The 22066-nt window shown below is 37.7% G+C and overlaps 1 protein-coding gene across 1 annotated transcript in view; it reads right to left on the reverse strand.

The window, feature by feature from the left end:
- The window catches only part of STAM2 (signal transducing adaptor molecule (SH3 domain and ITAM motif) 2), a 67421-nt gene that overhangs the window by 29927 nt on the left and 15428 nt on the right, over positions 1-22066 (reverse strand). The window contains exons 2-7 of the mRNA XM_006880774.1: positions 9283-9367; positions 7459-7534; positions 7260-7358; positions 5760-5906; positions 3678-3744; positions 2941-3127 (exon numbers count right to left, since the gene is read on the reverse strand). Of these exons, the coding sequence (XP_006880836.1) occupies positions 2941-3127; positions 3678-3744; positions 5760-5906; positions 7260-7358; positions 7459-7534; positions 9283-9367 (661 nt within the window). The remainder of the gene's footprint in view (positions 1-2940; positions 3128-3677; positions 3745-5759; positions 5907-7259; positions 7359-7458; positions 7535-9282; positions 9368-22066) is intronic.

The following is a 22066-nucleotide window of genomic DNA, read 5'->3' on the forward strand; positions in this document are numbered from 1 at the left end:
GGAGGGAGGGAGGAAAGCTTCCGAAGCATTGTCAAACGACTTGTGGGATTGGTTTAGAGAGTTACGGTTTTGGATGCCAGTACTGGGGAACAACTTAATCAACTGGTGAAATAGAGTTCACAAAGTTATCATTCTCTATACTAGTTTAGAAGTAGCACCTGGGATTTCAAATGCTACAGAAAAGCTATCTAAGAGAGAAATATTAGTTTCAGTCACATGAAGCAAAAGAGAAGGCAGGTTATAGAAAGTTCAAAGAATCTAACAGCTCACACAAACTACAGCCTTTTCTAACCAGAGAACCAGAAAAACTAGTGGCTAGCTACCACTATCAGCCATTCTAACCACAGCCACAATAAAAGGTCCCAGAAAGAATGAAAGATGTACACCCATGTTTATTGTGGCTTTGTTCACAATAGCAAAGAGTTGGAAACAACCCAAGTGCCCATCAACATAAAAAATGGATAGAGAAGCTGTGGTATATTCACACAATGGAATATTATGCTGCACTGAAAAACAAGGAACTCATGAAATATTATACAAAATGGGTGACCTTGAAGGACATTATGCTGAGTGAAATATCTCAGTCACAAAAGGACAAATACTGCATAATGCCACTGTTGTAAAATAGGATTGACAATGGGGTTGGGGAGAACTTAAGAGGGGATAAAAAATGTATACTGTATTGAAACAGATGAGCGAGAGAACTGGTTAAAAGGGACATATAATTAGGTATTATTGTCATGATAGGAGTCCAGAACGAAGGCTGCCTAGTGGAGTAGACTTAGGGGAAGGACTGTATAACAGTGAAAGAATTTTTCTTTTACTTTTCAAAGAGAAGAGCAAACCAGGGGAGAGGGGTGGGCAGGGAGAAAAGTGCAACAATGAATGAATAGAAATCCAAAATCTCTGTAAACCTTCATTAACATTAATAATAATTTTTAAAAGGGGGGGAGGGGAAGAAAGAATGGAAGACAAATGTAGATTAAAACAAGCCCAGATGTACTTGAATGATGAAAGAATTCTCAAGAATAACACCGTCTGACAACCTTAGAATATAAAATTAAAGCTATTTATCAGGTCATATTTCAGCCAAATAACAGGCTTGTAAAATAAACAGTAGCATTTGTCAGTAATGTGTTCCCTTAATCAATGAACTATAATGAGAACAAATGGCTAAAATTTAGTCTAATCAATGGATCAACCCTGAAAAGGCAAGGAAGGACGAAAAAGGGGGAAGCCAAATCAATGGAAACAGAATGAAAAGAACAAGAATACGGATACAATGTAAAAACTGTAACCAATGATACGAAACAAAACAATTAAAAATTGATAAGGAAAATTGGGTGTTTAGTTGTTCACCTAAAACACAATATAATTTTATTTTAAAAAGAAATGTGTAAGCCTTTTATTTTGGTAAATAGTCAAGTAAAACTACATTCAGACTCTCCAATGCGTTCAACTAAAAATGATCACTTTAAAAAAATAACCCACAAAACTTTCAAGAAAAAAAATTTCTTAAATTGACACAGTACTAGACTGATTATACAATTCTGCCTAAGAGAATGTCCTTTTCCTATTTTTGGTATCTTACAAAAATTTTCCTATCCTGTCAAAAATCAGTCAAGATTCATCACAAATGGTCTCCTGGATGGGTTCATTCCCACATGCTTGCATAGGCCATGAATCTGTTGCTCTGAACCCTGACACACTCCATATTCCACCATCCTTATGTTATGCAGAGTAACTTTAACTTCCATTCTGTAGCCTCTATTTTGTAAAGAACAGTGTCTAATTTCTTGTTATAAATAGAGCTTATAATATTTGCCCAAAAGAAAATATTTACTGCAAAAAAGTAAAACCATTTTGGGTACCAAATAATTTAAAAATATACTAGTTATTTATAATGGGATACTGAATATATTTGCAGACTGTTCAGAATTACAAGCTGTTACGTCTCACTTGCTAAATTTCTTCAAGTTCTTATAAAAGCAAAAATAAATTAACAAAATTAGGTCAAATATAAAGAAATCCATTCTCTATTGAAACTTCATGTGGGAGAAAATTTTGAAGGTGACTACAGGAGATTAACAATTAGAAATGAATGCAACATTATTCACAAAAGACAAAAGCTAGAAATAATCCAAGTATCCATCAACAGATACATAAATAAGCAAGCCAGGACACTGTGTGAGTACATACTATGACATGGATTAACCTGAAACCATTATTTTGAGGGAAATAGCCACACACACACACACACACACACACAATTTTAAAAAATTTGGGAGGAACAAAATCTACCTTTTCATTGTTTTGACCAATGGCTATACCTTTAAAGTTTTTATGCCAGTAATTCTGGTATATATAAAAACAGGTATGTCTCTGAGAGGGTGCAGCCAGAGTGCTCTTTGGAGGCAAGAAGGATGAGGCTTCACCTCACATACTTCGGGCACATTGCTAGGAGGGAGTATTCCTTGGAGAAACGATGCTGGGAACAGTGGAGGTCAGCAAAGGAGAGGTGGACTGACATGGTAACTGCTGCAATGGGCTCTTGTGTGTCAGTAACTATGAGGATGGTGCAGAATAGAACAGGGTTCAGATTTTTGTTAATAGGGTCACTATGAGTCGGACTCGATGGCACCTAACAACAGTAACAATTCTGGTATAAACAAATCCTAGAGCAACTACATTCAAATAATTGGATATGTATTTCCTAACTGTAATCAACACTTAATACTTCTTTCATCCATGATATTAAAAGATATTTCATTACAAAATTTAACAGAAGAATATAAACTTACTTTAGGTAGTCTAACTACATTTTATTTTAGAAAAAAAAATCAAGGTATAAACAGATTCAATTATGACTTAACCACACAAAAGTAAAAGAACTAGTTACATAATAACTTTAAAAATATTCCAGAAATACTTAAAACATACCTATCATCCAAGACAATAATAATTTCACCATGTTTAAAAGTGAGTTCATTGTCCTCCACGGCTTCAAAATCATACAAAGCTCTCACTTTCCTTGCAACCTTACTGTTTAACTGAATTTCTGCAGATGGATATAAGGACTTTGTTTCTGTGTGCTGCTGCTTCTGCTCTTGCAATGACAATTCAATAGCTAGTTTGAAAAATAAAAAGACAAGAATTTAAATTTTTTAAGAACATATCCAATGAAAAGAAATCGAGTATTTGTCCAATTAAGATCTTAAAATGTTAAATGTTAATTGTTCTTGAGAGAGGGGATAGAAAATGGAGACACAAAACCATGACATATTTTAAAAGGAAAATTTTGCTCATTCCTTTTTATCACAGCCTATTATATACAACAGCTATTATTTTTATAGGAAACAGACTGTGACATTATAATATGGGTAGTTTTCCATATAGGACAAGCTGGGAACATGTTTCTGAGCTTGACTCATAACTTTGGCAACAAAGAAAAGGTGAAATGTAATCTTTCCTAAGGTAAAATATTAATTACCTATTATTAATGATAATAGATTAAATTAATTGTGTATGACATCAATTCTTTTCCCTACTCTTCAGATCCTACTGCTTTGTATATATAAGTAACAAAATACAATCCAGTTCTATTATAATTTTTATTTCAATAAAATGTCTTGGTAAGAATAAAAAATACAAAAGTACATATTATCAATCATTTTTACCTTTAGCTATGTCTTCATCTTCTTTGTTTTTGTTCACTGATGTGCCATTCCTGGCAGCTGAGACAGTCTGTAAGAAATACGAGTAAAATGAACACAACCACCACTTTGAGAAACTACAGCTCATAATTATTTGCACAGGCTAACTTAAAAAAAAATATAACTGACTTTATTTAAAAGTTAAGTTCTTCATGGTAATTTTAAGTAACCATTTCAAAGGACATGAAATGGCCTACGTTTTACATAAGTGTCTCAGTCAGAATGTGGCACACAAAAACACTCAAATACTTCTGTAATGAATACATATAAATCTTTCCTGGTTGCATTTCCTAATTTCAGTCACCTAGGTTCTCTTCCTGCAGGTATACAGCTACACAAAAAGTGCAAACAAAAGTCAGCAACAATCACCAGAGAGAAGTGGTAACATAGAGGATAGGGACAAGAAGTGCAATTCTATGAATACAATTTAAAACCTATTTACTACTCAAGGTAGTTGCACAGTAGTGAGTCTTCAGTTACAGTTAAGAATGAAGAAAGATCGTATTTGAATTTAATGGCATCTATTAAATTAATATGTAAGACAGTTGTCCTTAGGTGCCATCAATTTGAGTATGACTCATAGCAATTCTATAAACAATAGGCCTGAATCCTGTTCTATCCTGTGCCATCCTCATCATCTCTGATATATCTGAGCCTATTGCTGCAGTCACCATGTCAATCTATCTGGTTGAGGGTCTTCCTCTTTTTTATGACCCTCTACCTTTCCAAGTATGATAATCCTTCGTAAGTTACAGCCTCTCCTAGTAACATGTCCAAAGTATGAGAGATAAAGCTCTACCATCCTTGCCTCCAAGGGGGACTCTGGCTGACATTTTGTAAGAAAGATCTCTGTTCATTCTTTTGCCAGTGTATAGTTACCTCTCTCTCCTTGATACTGAGATAGCTTCTAGTCTTTTTTCCGTTTATTTCATATTTGTACTTATACTTCAAATATTTTTTCATATGTGTATTGATATCCTTAGAAATATTATATATTTTTTTTGAACACAGGAACTATATTCCTAAACTAAAGCCTTCTGCAAGACTTGTTATTAAGTACCGTCAAGTCGTATACGACTCATAGCAACTCTATGAACCAAAGACCTGAACACTTGTTTAACTTTCATAGTTTCTCCAAGTTCACAGAGTTTTTGGAGACAAGCTATTTCTGAAGTGGATGCCACTCCTGCTTCCAAGCCTATTTTAATCAGGAAGTTCTACTAAACACAGTACACCATGGGTGACCATTATCGCATTTGACACATCAATGTCACAATGCTTAGCATCACAGCAACTATGAGTTACCTCTGTATGGAGAGACCAGTGTTATACCACTTAGCGTAGTTTTTAAAGATTGTGTATGCAGATGAACAAAACTGTCTGTCACAATTTCTGCTTGCTATAGCAAAAAAGTCTAACCTATTTCAGTCTTCTCTTCTCAGTGAGACAAGCCATTATATAGACTTAAAAAGCCTTTGGAAAAGAAAGAAAAAAAAAGATTGTGTATGGCTGATATACTTCTCAAAGTTCTTCTGGTAGCCAGAAGACATTTTTTTCAACATACAGATTGTATATTAGATATATAGCACTATATTACATAGGGAGCTCTGGTGGTATAGTCCATAGGGAGCTATGCCTATAAACCCAAAGGAGGCACCTCTCCTGAGAGTTCAAATCCACCAGCAGCTCCATGGGAGGAAGATGCGCAATCCCTTTCAGTGCATTTTACAAATTCTGAAATCAGCTAGAGAGTCAGCTATGAGTTCCAACTTCATGGCAATGAGTTTGCGTTCTGAATTGAGGTATTTAGAAAGTAGAGTAAGGAAATATACTGCAAGGAGATTTGGTGGTAGAGTCTGTAATTTGTTCTTCTGCTAACCAAAGGCTTCATCACACCAACAGTGGCCCCAAGGCAGAACAATGAGGATAAACCCAAAGGAAAGCTGCTATGAGCTGGAAATGACTTGATGGCAGTGAATATTTTTGGGTTTTGCCTAGTTTTCACATAACTTGAATATCTTCAAAACAACACAAAATGTATTTTACCTGTGAACTTGCAGAAGGAAAAGTAATTCCTTCTTCTTTCATAGATTTAATAGTTGCAGATATGAGACTAAATTGAGGATCCTTCTGAAATTCTTCTGACCATTCCACCATTAAAGATTTCAGTTTTTCACAAACTTTAGGATGGGCCTTTTAAAGTTTAAAAAAAATCAGTTAACAAAATAATAATTTAGATTATTTACCTAACAAAAAGTTAACATCAAAATTCCCTTTAATTTTATGAAAATCAATAAAAGTCTTTTGTTAATCATTAGGTAGGAAAGAATAAGTGATAGATGTCTATTTACATGTCAAACTGCTTCCTGCAAAACTAACCTGTTTGCGTATCACAGTCTAAGTTTTAGTATGATGATCATGAATATTTTATATAAAGGCTATTCCTTTTCATATAACTAAACAAAAATTTGGGGATTTTTGCCACTAGTGTTAAGAAAATAGTACTTTAAAAGCACCCTTTCCCCCCATGGGAATTAGTCCAGCAGAGCAGCTGGAGTTGCAGAAACCTGTATCTGAATCTTGGCAATGTCACTATAGCATGACATTGGCTAAGTTATTGAACTTCTAAGGCCGTTTCTTTACCTAAAAATAGGAATAATAAGATAACTTAATTCTAAGGGGTTTAAGAGCAGTAAACAAAACAGTAAAGCAGGCCCTGCACATTCCACTGGAGAACACAAGCAAACACAGATCAAAAAATTTGGAGGGGAAATTACTCCTGAAAAGAAATTAAGGGGTCAGAGTAAGCCCTCCAAGGCTAAGAGCACTGAAGTACTATTTACAAAGCATTTGCATTGTCATAGAAGTTCTGGAAGCATCATACTTAATGTGCCAGATGCTATCCAGAAGGTTAGCAGTTCAAATCTAAGGGGGACTCAAAGGAGAAAAATGGGCAGTTGCTTCTCGTCAAGATCTGCAAGCTCGGAAATCCAATGGAAGGTGGTCATAAGGTGTAATACACTTGACAGCAGTGGGTGGTAGGTTGTAATAGGCATTATAAATAATCTGGGGAAGAAACACAGGCAATCTCATGTGTATGATTTACAGCCTCAGGATCCCAGTAAAAGGGTCAACTAACAGTTGGTTCTGACTCTGACAATAAGAGTTTATGAGAGATGAATTATAGTATATGTGTTGATGTACATAGATTATATACAAATACTATGTCATTTTAAATAAAGGACTTGAACATCCAAGAATATTGATCTTAGAACCAATTCCTTAAAAATATTGAGGGGCTACTATTCATATACAATCTTTTAAAGTTGTGTCTACTTAACAATCTTCAATGAAGATGAGCTACTATCAAGTTTATGTTTTAGGGAAGACATCAGTTTTCAGTATTAGAAAATACTAAATTGTAGAAAAGGAATTTTACTTAATTTCATTTCAAACTTATCTAAAAAAAGATTTAATTTGTAATACAACTTTACAAATATGACACAGTTAACAGTGTATGTACTTAAATATCTTATTAAAATGTACCTTATTTTTTATTACAGCACGCACTTCTGTTGCAAAATCTCGGGAACATACTTCTAAGTGAAATATCTTTCCACAGTTTGCCACACAAGCCCCAAGAAGCTATTAATTAAAATAAAAATTAACATATGGATAAGGAAGTATATTTAACTTGTTGAAATAAACTTATAAAGTTTAATTCAATAACATGCTCTGTACTTACAGTTAATGCTTGCAGAGCAACGTGAGGAACTTTATGGTTTACCCTTTTCATTATGGCTTTTAAGCAATCTTTTGCTCTAAGGAAAAAAAGAAATGACGATTGCTGAGTATTTATTCAGAATTTTAGCTCAAACACTGAAAATACAAGGTTTTCTTCTACCTGTTGTTGTTGTTGTTCTTAAGTGCCACGGAATAGTAGGTGGCTCACAGTGACCCTATGAATGAAAGACCTGAACACTTGTATAACTTTCATCGTTTCTACAAGTTCATAGGGTTTCTGGAGGCAAGCTATTTCAGAAGTGGATCCCACTCCTGGTTCCAAGCTTGGAATCCAAGTGGATTCTAAGCTGGGGAGCTCTACCAAACACTGTCCACCATGGGTAACCATTATCGCATTTGACACATCAGTGTCACAGTGTTCAGCAACATAGCAACCACGAGTTACCTCACGGCAAGTGGGTAGATCAGGGCTATAAAACCTAGAAGAATGTTTGACCAAAAGCAATTAAAAACAGGTCCAAGGGTTGCAAAACCAGAGCTAAATAACTTTAAAAATAAAATCTTGAGGGGGCTCTGGTGGCCTAGTGGCAAGAAGCTGCACTGCAATCCCAGAGGTACGGGGTTCAAATCCACCAGATGCTCTGCCGGAGAAGGAGGGGCAATCTCCTCCTGTACCAGTCAGATCCGATTTGATGGTACACATACAAAAAATAATTAAATAAATAAATAAGTAAATAAATCGATAAATAAATAAAATCTTGAAAAATAGCTTTATTACAGAAATCCATTAAAATGACATTATTTCATGCCTACAGACTTTCAATCTCAAGCAATGGGCTTGAATGTGTCCAAGATTGTGAAGTTGGAACAGGTAAGACAGGACTAGATCTGCTGTCTATAGCATCTCTATGAGTTATACTCAATTCGATGGCACCTAACAACAAAAACAGACTTCTAAAAAAAATAATTTTAAAGGCTGTTGCAAAGGTTTCATATTCTAAAGTCAAGAGACAAAACATATAAAAAGATCAATCAACAAAAAATTACATAAAGTATGTTTTCATTTCATTCAGACAGACTTGGCTTCAGAGAGCAAATCTTGGAGGGAGGAAAATCTAGCAAGATAATCTTGAAAGATTCACTTATAAGCATAAATTAATGCACTTGGGAAAGGTTGAATATGTTCAAGTAAATGCTTTCCTCACTCTTCCAAACATCTAATCAATTCAGCTTAAATACCAAGTCTCCACAAAAAGTTTCCTTTTTATATGATTTTTATCATTATATTTATTTACCTATTCATTATTTAAAGGTTTTTAGAGGACCTCTAGCCTGTAAATTATTGCCTTGCTAACCAAAGGGTTATAATCCATCAGCAGTTCCTGAGGAGAAAGATGGGAAGCCTTTTCCCTTCAAAACTTGTCTCGGACAACCAACAGAGGGCCACATTACGAGCTGGAATCAACTTGATGGTGGTGAGTTTGTTTTTTGCTCCTTTATCCATTTATAATATTATGTTCACTTCCTTTATGACTAAAAAGTTTCCATACATGCTTAAATCACAGAGCAATTCTCTAGTCTATCTATGGGTTAACATATGCAAGATTTAGTTACATATGTTCATATACCTCAGGCTTTCAGGTGAACAGTTCCACTTGTTCTTTTAAGATAAAGCTTATGCCTTAAATCAAGTTGCTAGGGTTTCTTTCTTTTATCCCCCTAAAGTAAACAATAAAATCTCATTTTCCTTTCAAGAATATGTGAGGAAAAGAGGCACAGTTTATCAAGCTCTTAAACATCGAGTGGGCAAGAGTATGTATCTTACCCATTAGGAGTGCTTCCAACTTTGTCACATATGTCCATAATAAGGCCCCAATCTTCTGTAGTGTTGTACTCATTCGTGGCCTTTTCTGAAACATGAATCAAAAGGCAAAAAGTATTAAGACATGTATTGTTGTTAAGCGCCATTGAGTCATAGATGACTCATAGTGATCCTATGAACGAAAGACCTGAACACTTGTATAACTTTCATCGTTTCTCCAAGTTCATAGGGTTTCCGGAGGCAAGCTATTTCAGAAGTGGATGCCACTCCTGCTTCCAAGCTTGTTTTAATCGGGGAGCACCACCAAACACTGTCCACCATGGGTAACTGTTATTGCTTTTGACACATCAGTGTCACAGTGGTCAGCATCATCACAACCATGAATTATTACAGAATGTTAAAATACCAATTTGCATGAAACCCATATGTTCTGAGATATACCAATAAAATGTTTTCTAAATAACTAAATGAAATTATATACATTAATTATCAACAAACCTATGACACTCTAAGCTGGAATAGTGTCTTAAAAATGCACCATATAAAGAAACATTAAATAAAATCTTCATTACAGCACTGGTTTTTAATAGCTTCCAACTCATGGGGAAAGAAAAAATCCAGGACAAAATGAAAATTTTATCAAAAGAGTAAATAGGTAACTAAGTCAAGTAATTTATACAACAGAATGAGAAAACTGAGTTATAAAGAAATCAATGTACAAAAATAAAAGCTATAATGTTTAGGCTCACATCATTGGAAACGTCTTACAGAGTAACTGTGGTTTTTACTTTACTTACAGAAATATTTTATGTGTGAGAAGAAACTACTATACAGATAACTGTTGGAAATATGCAAGATCTAATAGTTAAATTTTTATTCCTTAGATGTTGGCATATCCTCATCCTATAGGATCTGTATTTCTCTGCAGAATAGGATTTCAACTCTTGCATCATACAGGGTCACTGAAATACGGAAAAAAGCAGATAGTACCGGCATCCTAAAATGACCCTGAAGTAAGTGACAAATACAGAGAATAGATGAGAAAGAACAGAAGCTTATCAGCACTCAGCCTAATGGAAAGAAAATGTGACAGCTCTTGTGTCCAGTGACAATACCGCACAGGGCAGGCAAAATAATAATGTGATGACTTCCAGAAACCTACTTCTATACTGACAGAACAGTGGCAGGACAAGGATTCTCTTGAAGAGGAATCTTTGTATACAAAGCTTTGGAGGAACTGTGGTGATATTGATGGACAATGGAATGAAAGACAAAGCACCATTCATTAAATAAAATTTAATGTTAAATAATAAAATGAACATCAAATATATTGCTTAATAAAATGATTTTTCACTGTAATAAACCCAACAATGTTTTGGTTTGGCTCATGATGCTGAGTCAAACAGCACAAAATATAATGACAACATTCACACATTTTTATTCACTTTAGTGAGATAATTTGTACTGCATACAATTTGTACCTCATACATTTAAAGTAACAACTGAATGTAGTATATTCCAAGAGTTTCATTAACTATTACCACTCTGATTTTAAATCTTACTCATCATCATCCCCCAAAGAAAACTTGAGCATATCAGCCAGTCATCCTCCAATTTTCCTGATTTTGAACCATGCAGTGTAAATCCTAAACCCCGTATCTGTGATAATAATTTCATTGCAGTACAGATTTTCTTTGTGATAGCAATGTTAGGAGGGGAGCTCTGGCTGACTACTGGGTAGAAGTTGCACTGTCAACTCAAAGGCAGTTGAGTCAAATCTTACTCTACAGGACTAAGATGGTCAATCTCACCAAGACACAATTTACAGTTCCTAGAAAATCCACGGGTCAGTTAAGAGTCATAGCACAAAACAACATTAGTATTGGGTGACTCTTAAAGCAATCTCTTTTGAGATCTAAGAGCAGATAAGGTAGCCAGCAAGAATAAAGTGGTAAGAAATTTGCCTCAGGATCAAGGAACCTAGGAACATAGAGCTGGGATGAGATAAGAACCTTTCTGCAGAGAAGCCAGAGCTGTGCCCTCACAGTCAGTACCCTGAATTCCAGCTTCTGGCCTCCTGCAGTATGAAAAAATAAATTTGTTAAAGTCAACCACTGTAGTATTTCTGTTTTAGCAGCACTAGATAACTAGTGCACAAACACACAAAGGGCTGTACACAACCAAGCTTCAACAGCAACACCATGTGGCAACAAAAGGCAATAGCAGATCTCTGCTCATTTCCTGAAGAGGAATGGACCTTTCGCCACCTTTGACAGTAAGTCTGATATACTAGAAATGGGTAAGGGAGGTCTCAAAAGGAAGTAAAAGGACTACTGATACAGGCAAGTATCTTTATATCTTGAGTTTTCAGAGGAAATCATACATATTACATATGACTTGTCAGCTTCATGCTGGATTTTGTCTCTGAAAAGATCTATGATTCTTTTTCTATCACTTGGCACACTGTGTTTACAACCACATAGAGAAAAAAATTCACATAATCTCTTTTGTGTTCCTTTTTCTCATTTATCTTGAATTCCATTTGGCACATGGTGTTGGGCAAGCAGAGAGAAGTATTTTTACAAATTCTTGTCAACAGTTTCAGCAACTCTGAAGGAATTTATCCTTTCCTCATTGATCTGAGAAGCTAGATATATCAGTTACTAAGTTTTGTGGGAATCTTTGTAAGCACAAATACATGTACACACACATGCACACAAACACACACTCTGAGTTGACTAGTTTGGGACCATCTGATGATCTACCTGCCCTTTCTTCCAAAATTCAACATTTAAGGATTTCCCCCCAATTTTGACTAGATATGCAATTAAATGCTAAATCTATTTGAAGTCCCTAAAAATGTTTTAATAATTTTAAAAAAACCCTAAGCCGAAATCCTTTACTTTTCATAGGAAATGGAATATACTGATTTGAAAACTCTTATCTAGCATGTTTTTACTCTATAAATACAAGATGCACAATCACTCCTTTAAAAAAATTCTAAAACCTGATGACTTTATAATGGCCTGCCAAGAACGAGCTCATTTTTCAAGTGAACTATACAACAGTTAAATTATGTACTTAGGAGTATTTTAAACTCCTGGAAAATTTTAAATATTATAATTAAGAAACTATTCTTTTCTAGCATGTCACTTTGCCCAGTACTGAGTCCACATCTCACATTATCCTGCGTCAACTGCATAGAGAGGAAGAGAATTGAAAGAGCCCTCCTGGGGTCTAAATGCTAAATTTTCAGGGCATTGTGGGTGTTAGTCATAATATTTCATCATCAGGTTTTTGATTACTGATTACTGTATATAGAGAGCCTCAAATAGACAATGGAATACTTAAAAAAGATTCTAACAGTATTAAAAAGAATCACTCCATTAATAATTATAATGAACAAAGAGGGCCCTACCTCTACACAATCTACTGTGTTCAAAATATAGTTTTAATAAGAATCCAAATCCACCTATGAAATTTTAATATGTTCTATCCATAATTAATAAGAATTAAAAATTTTAAAAAGTTTCCTCCTTTGCCTGGAAAACAAACTCATGGCCGGTCTTTTGCTTTCAACTATGACAGAGTATCTGGTTCCATACTTTCTATTCAACTGAAAATAAATACTTAACAGAACAGAAAATAGAGTTCACTACTTTAATGAATTGAAAACACAAAGATTTAGCACTTTAGTCCATGGTCAAGGCCTGTGTACACACACAGCGATCACCTGCTATGGGGCTAGAAGGGCCACAGAGTGCTGACAATGTTGAGTCTCCCTCCAAATCTAACCAGAGTGGAGAGACCTTAATGAGCATCCCATACACTCAGCTGAGACCCTAAAAAAGATCATACCTTAGGGGAGCTCTGGTAGCCTAGTGGCAAGGAGTTGCAACTACAATCCCAGAGGGGCACGGTTCGAATCCACCAGATGCTCTGACGGGGAAGGAGGGACAATCTCCTCCTGTACCAGTCAGATCTGATTTGATGGTACATGCACACAAAAATAATAAAATAAAATAAAAAAATTTTTAAAAAAAAAGATCATACCTTGGGAGTAAAGGTCTTTAAAAATTCAGGTCAAAACCTGTCTCCCTTGAGAATAAAACCAAGCCTGACATAATTAATGTGCAGGCTGGATTTAGAAGAGATTGTGGTACTAAGGATTTTATAGCTAATGTTAGATGGATCCTGGCAGAAAGCAGAGAATACCAGAAGAATGTCTATCTGTGCTTCACTGACTATGCAAAGGCTTTTGACTGTGTGGATCACAACAAGCTGTGGCAGACTGAGAAAAATGAGAATCCCAGAACATTTGATTGTGCTAATGTGAAACCTATACTTGGACCAAGAGGCAGTCCTCAGAACAGAGCAAGGAGACACTGCATGGTTCAAAACCAAGAAGGCGGTCCGTCAGGGATGTATCCTATCTCCATACCTTTTCAATGTGTATGCAGAACAGATCATCCAAGACGCTGGGCTGTATGAGGAGGAATGTGGCATCAGGACTGGTGGAAGAATCATCAATAACTTGCATTATGCAGATGACACAACCCTGCTTGCTGAAACTGAGGAGGACCTGAAGCACTTGCTGCACAAGGTCAAGGACTGCAGCCTCCTATATGGATTGAAGCTCAACATCAAGAAAACAAAGATTCTCACCACTGGGCCACTTGGCAGCATCAGTATGGATGGTGAAGAGATTGAGATAGTTAACAGTTTTCATTTACTTGGTTCCACAGTCAACACTCTTGGTAACAGTAGCCAGGAAATCAGGAGACGAATTGTATTGGGAAAGTCAGCTGTGAGGGTCCTCTCAAGAGTACTGAAGAGCAACAACGTCAGACTGGAGACTAAGGTGTGCCTGATCCGAGCTAAAGTCTTCGTAATTACGTGCTATGCATCAGAGAGTTGGACAGTGAATAGGGATGATACAAAGAGAATTGATGCCTTTGAGCTGTGGTGCTGGAGAAGAGTGTTGAATATACCATGGAATGCTAGGAGAACAAACAGGTTTGTCCTGGAGAAGGTGAAGCCGGAATGCTCCTTGGAGTCAAGGATTCTGAAGCTTCGTCTGACATACTTTGGGCATGTTGCAAGGAGGGACTGGTCCTTGGAGAGGGACATCATGTTTGGCAGAATAGAGGGGCGGCACAGAAGAGAAAGACCTTCAATGAGATGGATCAATTCTGTGACCAGAGTGGTGGGAATGAGGGTGTTTGAGAGAGCTAGGCTGGCACAGGATAGAACGGCGCGAACGGCGCTTAGGGCTCTTGTACACAGAGTCACTATGAGTCGTAAGCAACTCGATGACACATAACAACAACACCAAAAATTCTCCAATAACAAAATTCAATACACCTTTTAATTGGCATCAACACAGATGATTATTTCTGCATTCATACTAGCACATGCTATAACACACAGCCAAAAGGGGGTAGTGCTTTGTAAGCTTTTTCATCATAACCTGAGGAAATTCTTAAAAATAACCTGAGGGAATGATTTACTGGTTCTCAACTGTGGATTCAATCTTCTGGGACATGAAAGTCAATTGGGAGAACACAATAAACGAAAACAATATTATACATCCTACTTTGAGTATAGTGACTCCATGTATTCCTTTTATCACCCTGCGATGCTTCTTGGATCATTCAGGATTTCTCCCATAATTCCCCTCGGTATTACAAGTACTTACTTCCTTTTTATTCTCCAACTCCAGCTCTTTGTACCTTTCATTGTAATACTTTCCTGTTTTCTCAAGCTGCCCTCCAAAATCTTCTATTCATCTCTTTAGTTCAGTGTCTCTCCTCTTTTTGTTAGTTTCTCAATGATCTAGTGCAATTTTCAGTGTCTCTTCTGACACCCAGTTTAGTCTCTGTTTTCTCCTCTTTGTAATGACTATTTGCTTTCTTTATGAATGATAACGTTGATGTCAGCCCACAACTCATCAGGTCTTCGATCATTGCTGTTCAATGCCTCAAATGTATTTCTGGTCTAGGGATAGGCCTATATAAAACCTGTGGTGCAAAGAGAACATGGGAACACTGCATGGTTTAGAATTGGGACAGGTATGTGCTAGGATTGTATCCTTTCTCCATAGATAGTTCATCTGTATGCTGAACAAATCATTCAAGAATTTAATCTTTATATAAAGAAGAGCATGACATAAAGACTGGCGAAAGATTCAACAACAATCTGAGTTATCCAAGTGCCTCAACCTTGCTTGCTATAGAAAATCAAGGGCTGCGGCTTTCAATATGAAGAATACTTCAACGTCAAGAATCCTTACCACTGGGCCAATGGGCACCATTAAAGCACCATTAAAGTAGATGGAGAGAAGACTGAAATTGTCAACAATTTCATCTTACTTGGATTGACAATCAACATCCTTGGTACAAGCAGTCAAGAGATCTGGAGATATACAGAACTGGGATAGCCTGCTATCAGGGACCTACCTCTCCAAAGTCCTAGAGAGCCATGATGTAAGTCTAAAGACTAAGATGCACTTGATTAAAGTATATTCAGATCACCTGTTATGTACCTGAGAGGTGGACAAAGAGAAAGGAAAGGAGGAGAAGAATCAATGTCTTTGAGTTGCTGTATTGGAGAAGAGTGCTGAATATCCCATGGACTGTCTAAATAATAAACAGATGCCTTTGAGAAAATGAAACTAGAGTGTTCCTTGGAGGCAAAGATGACAATGCTTCATTTCACATATTTTGGGCATACTGCTAGGAGAGGCTAGTCTATGCAAAGAGATATTATGCTTGGAAAGATGGAGGGTCAGTGAAAGAAAGGGAGCCTCTCAACGAGATGGATTTACACAGTGACTACAGCAACAGGCTCAAGTGGTCAGAGATGATGAGGATGGGACAGAACAGGACAGTCTTTAGGTCTGTTGTTCACAGGGTTGCTATGAGTTGTACTTAGCTTGACAAGACTTAACAACACTTTAATGTGTAATGAGTAGGGGCTTAAAAGCATGTAAACAGCTGCCTAAAGTGCAACTATACATCTCATTCTGTCTAGAAGAAAGAAATGATACGATAAGCCAAGATGTACTTTAAAAAAAAGGGAATTAGTCCAAAAGATCAACGAACCACTCAACTCAACTTCTACAAGCCTAAGACAAGAATTAGATGGTGCAAAAAAAAAAAAAAAAAGAGAATTAGATACTACCATTGATGAAACTCTTAAAGGAATCACAGTAGAAGATTCTGGATAGAGGGGGTGAAATGTGGACCAAAACTAAAGATACTATAAAGACCAAGACTAGAATCCCCCAGACTATATGCCCCTTAGGTACTCTTTGAACCTGAAACACAATTCAAACCCAGGGCTCAACTTTCAGCCCAACAGTAAACAGACCAGTAAGACCAAGGAGGTAGGTACTCACTCCAGCAATGGAATGCATCTTTTTGGACCTGGCCCCTCCCTACATGATGAAACCTGACACGGAGGATGGCCAGACACATGGCAATTGATATTCAGGGAACACCAGGTTTAAATGCACTGACGGAAACAAGGATCTTCCTCTAGAACTGACAAGAGAGGGCTTTCCACTCGTTCTTGTAACCTAACTTGGACTTTTAATCTCTTTAAATCCAAGAGAAGAAATTTCTAATGATTGGTGTGGGGGGGAACCCAACAAACCAACAAAAGACCAACCATATAAAGTTAAAAGAGCAGCATGTTCTCATGGATAAGACCCTGAAGCAAAAAGTGGTAGGATGGAATAATTAATGGAAATGAGAATTAAAGGGATGAAGGGGGTAAAGTGTGAATATAGTGTAGATATTGTAGGTAGGGTTATAAAACAAAATGTGTATGAATGCGTGAATGAAAAATCAATTTGCATTGTAAATTTTCACTCAAATCACAATTTTGTAAAGAACCTTAAAAGGGTATCAAGATAATCTAGCTTCCCCACAAAGAATAGCTCACAATTTCCAACATAAGATCAGTATGTTTGCTTTTAAAAAATGGCTTGCTTAGCCATTGCTTTTTACTTTCATCAGTTGGCTAGGTGGGACTATTGCTGTTGTTGTTATGTGCTGTCGAGTCGCTTGCGACTCAGCGACCCTATGTCCAACAGCCCTAAACTCTGCTCTGCCCTGTGCCAATCACACTGTCTCTGACACTCCCATTCCAATTATCCCAGTCACTGAATCAATCCACCTCATCGAGGGCCTTCCCCTCCTGTGCTGTCCCTCCACCCTCCCAAGCATGATGTCCTTCTCCAAGGACCGGTCTCTCCTCACAACATGTCTAAAGTATGTTAGACGGAGCCTCCCGGTTTAACCCTTTCCAGGATGAATCTGTTTGTTTTCCTAGCAGTCCATGGTACACTCAATACTCTTCTCCAGCACCACAGCTCAAAGGCATCAATTCTCCTTCTGTCCTCCTTGGTCATTGTCCAACTCTCTGATGCATAACAAGTGATTGTGAAGACCATGGCCTGTATCAAACGCACCTTAGTCTCCAGAGAGACACCACTGCTCTTCAGTACTTTGGAGAGGTCCCTAACAGCAGACTTTCCCATGGCAATGCACCTTTTAATTTCCTGGCTACTGGTGCCAAGACTGTTGACTGTGGAGCCAAGCAAACTAAAGCTGTGTATGATCTCAATCTCTTCACGATCCATCCTGATGCTGCCAATTGGTCCAGTGGTAAGAATCATTGACATTGAGCCTCAATCAATGTTGGAAGCTGCAGTCCTTGACCCTCTGCAGCAGGTGCTTCAGGTCCTCTTTAGGTTCAGCAAGCAGGGTTGTGTCATCTGCATAATGCAGATTGTTGATAAATCATCCACCAATCTTTACCCCCCATTTCTCCTCATAGGTGGGACTATACTTATGATAAAATGAGACAAATAGCATCTGTTGGGTGACAGCATGCTAGTAAGGTGTGCCCTGCTAAGCTTAATCTGAGCAGGTTCAGCAGTGGAAAATGGAATCTCACCACCAGCGAGAAAGCATCAGCACAGAGTAGAATGCATATTCATTTGGACCAAAGATTTATGGACAAGTCAGATCAGGACCTAAATGAGGGCAGAAGCACCGGTGAAGAACCAGAGAACAACATGAAACTCAGCTGGAACTCCCAAGCTTACTGGAGGACTAGGGAGGTGGGGTGGGAGAAGGGGACATCACAGGGCCGTACAGCACATCTGAAAAGTTGTCCTAACTGGAGAATTGTACTTCCATTTCCAATCCGAAATGTAATGTATTAACATTCTAATAAACTCCATGAGCTCTGGTGGCTTAGTGGTAAGGAGTTATGCTGCCAACTCAAAGGCAAGGTTTAAATCCACCTTGCAGCAGATACAAACAAGAAAAATGGGCCATCACCTCCCAGGGTTCATTGGTACATCACAACAATGAAACCCATTATCATGAATAGCCTGTGAGTTCTGTGTGGTCACTGAAACAGATTAGCAGACACAGCATTAGAGGAGTGAGAGTTCCAAGAGGTATGGCTGATGTTAAAACTGACGGAAGGGGGTGCTGGGAGTTTGGGGCATGCCTTATGAGTATCAATTTTACCTTGTGGATGTAGAGTGTTCCCTCTTGTGGAATTAGCAGAGGTCAGATTTGGCTGCCCCATGCCACTGGCACTCTTTTTACATTTTAAAAGGCAAGAAAAGGGATTCCTAAGTAAGAAAATGGGAGCTATACTCTTGTTTCTCTTCAGATCAAATAAATCTTTCAATAAAAGAAAATGGGAGCTCTGGCAGCCTAGTGGTAAGAAGCTGCACTGCAACCCCAAAGGCATGCCGCTCAAATCCACCAGCTGCTCTGTGAGAAAAGGATGGGCAGCCTCTACCCTTGCAATTTACTGCCTCTGAAAATCCTCTGCAGGGCCAGCTATGAGTCAATTCTGACGCAATGGCACACAACAACAACATATATCATAAATCAATCAAAATAAAAAGTTAGCATATCAACCTAGCACCTATATGATGAAAGTGGCAAACAAACAAAGCAGTTACATATATTTTCATGAACTTAAAGGAAAATTGGTTATAATAAGTAAACAGATGAAGAATACTTAGTAGGGAAAGGCAACTTTTTTAGTTGTGTTCTAGACATGCCTTTTTTCTTTTTTTTAAAAAAAAGGCATGTCTAGAACTGAAAAGTACAATATTTCTACTAATTCCCTAAATGGACTTACAAGCACACTGAAGACTACAGAAATATGGGTAGTAAATACGTAGACAGTTCATAAGAAATCATCCAATTTGGAAGAGAATGACTGGGGGAGAAACAAGTCTCAGTATTACTTTATTATTAAAGAATAATAATTACTACTAATTTAGAGAATATATTGTACATATCAACCCTCGTGGCCCAAAAAACCACCACAAGTGCCTGGAGTCCTCAAACCTACTGCGCCTCAAGAAGCCAGAGTCCACATTCAGCTGACATTAAATATCCAAAGACCCTAGGCCGGGCTTGACCTTTCAGTGTTTTACCAGCCCAGCACTCCCAAATGCTGGCAAACTCCTTGCCCCAGACCTCCAGTTCATCTGGCAAGTCCGCTCTGCCAACCCCCTCGTGGGCCCTGAATGTGGATTCTGGCTTCTTGAGGTGCAGTAGGTTTGAGCGCTCCAGGCACTTGTGGTGGTTCTTTTGGGCCCACGAGGGGGTTGGCAGAGCAGACTTGCCAGATGAACTGGGGGTCTAGGGCAAGGAGTTTGCCAGCATTTGGGCATGCTGGGCTGGTAACACACTGTAGGGCCCGAGGGCCTTCATTGTTTTTGTTTAGACATTCCTCTAGGTTGTATAGCCCTGGTGTACAAATTGCTGAGAGGCAGAACACTGTGACACTGATGTGTCATATGAGGTTGATTACCCAATGCGGACAGAGAGTGGGGTGGAGCTCCCCGATTAAAACAAGCTTGGAAGGAGGAGGGGCATACACTTCCATAATAGCTTGCCTCCGGAAACCCTATGAACCTGGAGAGAGGATGAAAGGCACCCAAGCGATGAGGACTCTCCTTCATAGTCACTATGAGTCGCCTGTGACTTGATGGCACTTAACAACATTGTACATATCGGTCCAGAGTGTTCCTAATTTTAAAAAAGAGTTAAATTTTGTATAGGCTATTCACACTTTGTATATTTTTTATTTGCATGGATTTAGTTACCATGATTTAGTTATATTATAACACTAATTGCCCAAACATAAGTATATTATGTGATCAAGTGAACTGAAAGACAAAGAAATTATCTTAGATTAACTGACTGGGTTCCTTAAAACAGTTCCTTTAAAATGGTGTGCTCTTCTCTAGCTGGTGACATAAAGAACAGAACAGATTCATAGTCAAAAGAATTTTATTTGCCACTGACAGGACTGGGGATGGAGGGAAGCATAACACAAGGAATGCAAGAGCCTGTTCAAGTTGATAGTGATCCCTACCTGACAGCAGACAATGGAATTGGGACTTCAACCCTAAGGATCTGAATTCTGATATCAAGCTGAATAGATTGGAAGCGGATTCTTTGTCTCAGAGTGTTCAGATAAGAGTCTACCTAGCTGATACCTTTATTTTAGCCTTGTGTTACAATAAGCACAGAACCATTCTGTGCATTCTTGGATTTTTTATTACAGAACTATGCACAATACGTACTAAATACAATGGGTTTTTATAAGAACAAATATTTATACCCAAACACATGGAGATTACCATTCAGGCTACAGAGATAAAGGTTACCACTTCATGGGCTCCCTACCAGGCTAGGAAACAGAGAGTCAGGAAAAGAAAAGACTTCCAACAAGATGGATCAAGACAACTTCAACAACGGGCCAAACTGCAGGACAAGACAAAGTTCAGATCTGTTGTCATAGATAAATAAGAGTTGTAGTAGAATTGTCAACCCTAATAGTAACAGCAACAACCATTTACATGTCTCCTTCAATAATTATTCTTTAGAGGGTCTCTTACCATATGCACAAGACACAGGTAAGAACTGTCAGGAAAATGCTGAAAAGCAATGAACAGAATAAAACCTACAAACAACTTCACATCCAACAGGAAAGTGGATTAAGTAAAAAAGGCATTTCTTTATACAGCAGTTAATAAAGGTATGATTAATTTGCAAAAATCATAAAAATTTTTCTAAAAGATAAAAGTTGCAAAATGGCAAAAAGTATTTTATGTAGCTAAGAAGCTTATCGAGTATATGTATTGTATATTATGTGTGAGCTTAAAAGTTTAAAAGCCTACCGTTTTACACCTTGAAAGCAAAACCTAAAGTCACTGTCAAGGAGATTCCAGCTCACAGTGACCCTCTATTGGGTTTTCAAAGCTGTAAATCTGTGTAGGAGACTGCTCATTTGTCTCCCATGGAGCCACTGATGAATTCAAACTGTCTTATCAGTTAGCAAGGTGACACATGCACTATACCACCGAAGTACAGTATTATCCTATCACAGACTTTCCATTTAAGAAGTTGTACTCTGTGAAGAAGAATGTAGCATTAGGATCAGAGGAAGACTTATCAATAATCTGCATTATGCAGACAACACCTTGCTTGCTGGAAGTAGGAGGGCTTAGGGCACTTGATCAAGACTAGAGCCTTCAATATGGATTACATCTCAACATCAAGAAGACAAAAATTCTCACTGGTAAGAGAGACTGGTAAGACAAAAATCATGATAGATGGAGAACAGACTGAAACTGTCAATTAATTCCTCTTGCCAGACGGGAGAACGCCGCCACCAGACGGGGTTCCACCGCAAGAGGGACCTGGAAGAGACCCGGGAAGAACAACAGCCAGCC

This window comes from Elephantulus edwardii, unplaced genomic scaffold (genome assembly GCF_000299155.1).
Source record: "Elephantulus edwardii isolate Elephantulus edwardi_28Jun2011 unplaced genomic scaffold, EleEdw1.0 scaffold00010, whole genome shotgun sequence".
Lineage (NCBI taxonomy): Eukaryota > Metazoa > Chordata > Mammalia > Macroscelidea > Macroscelididae > Elephantulus > Elephantulus edwardii.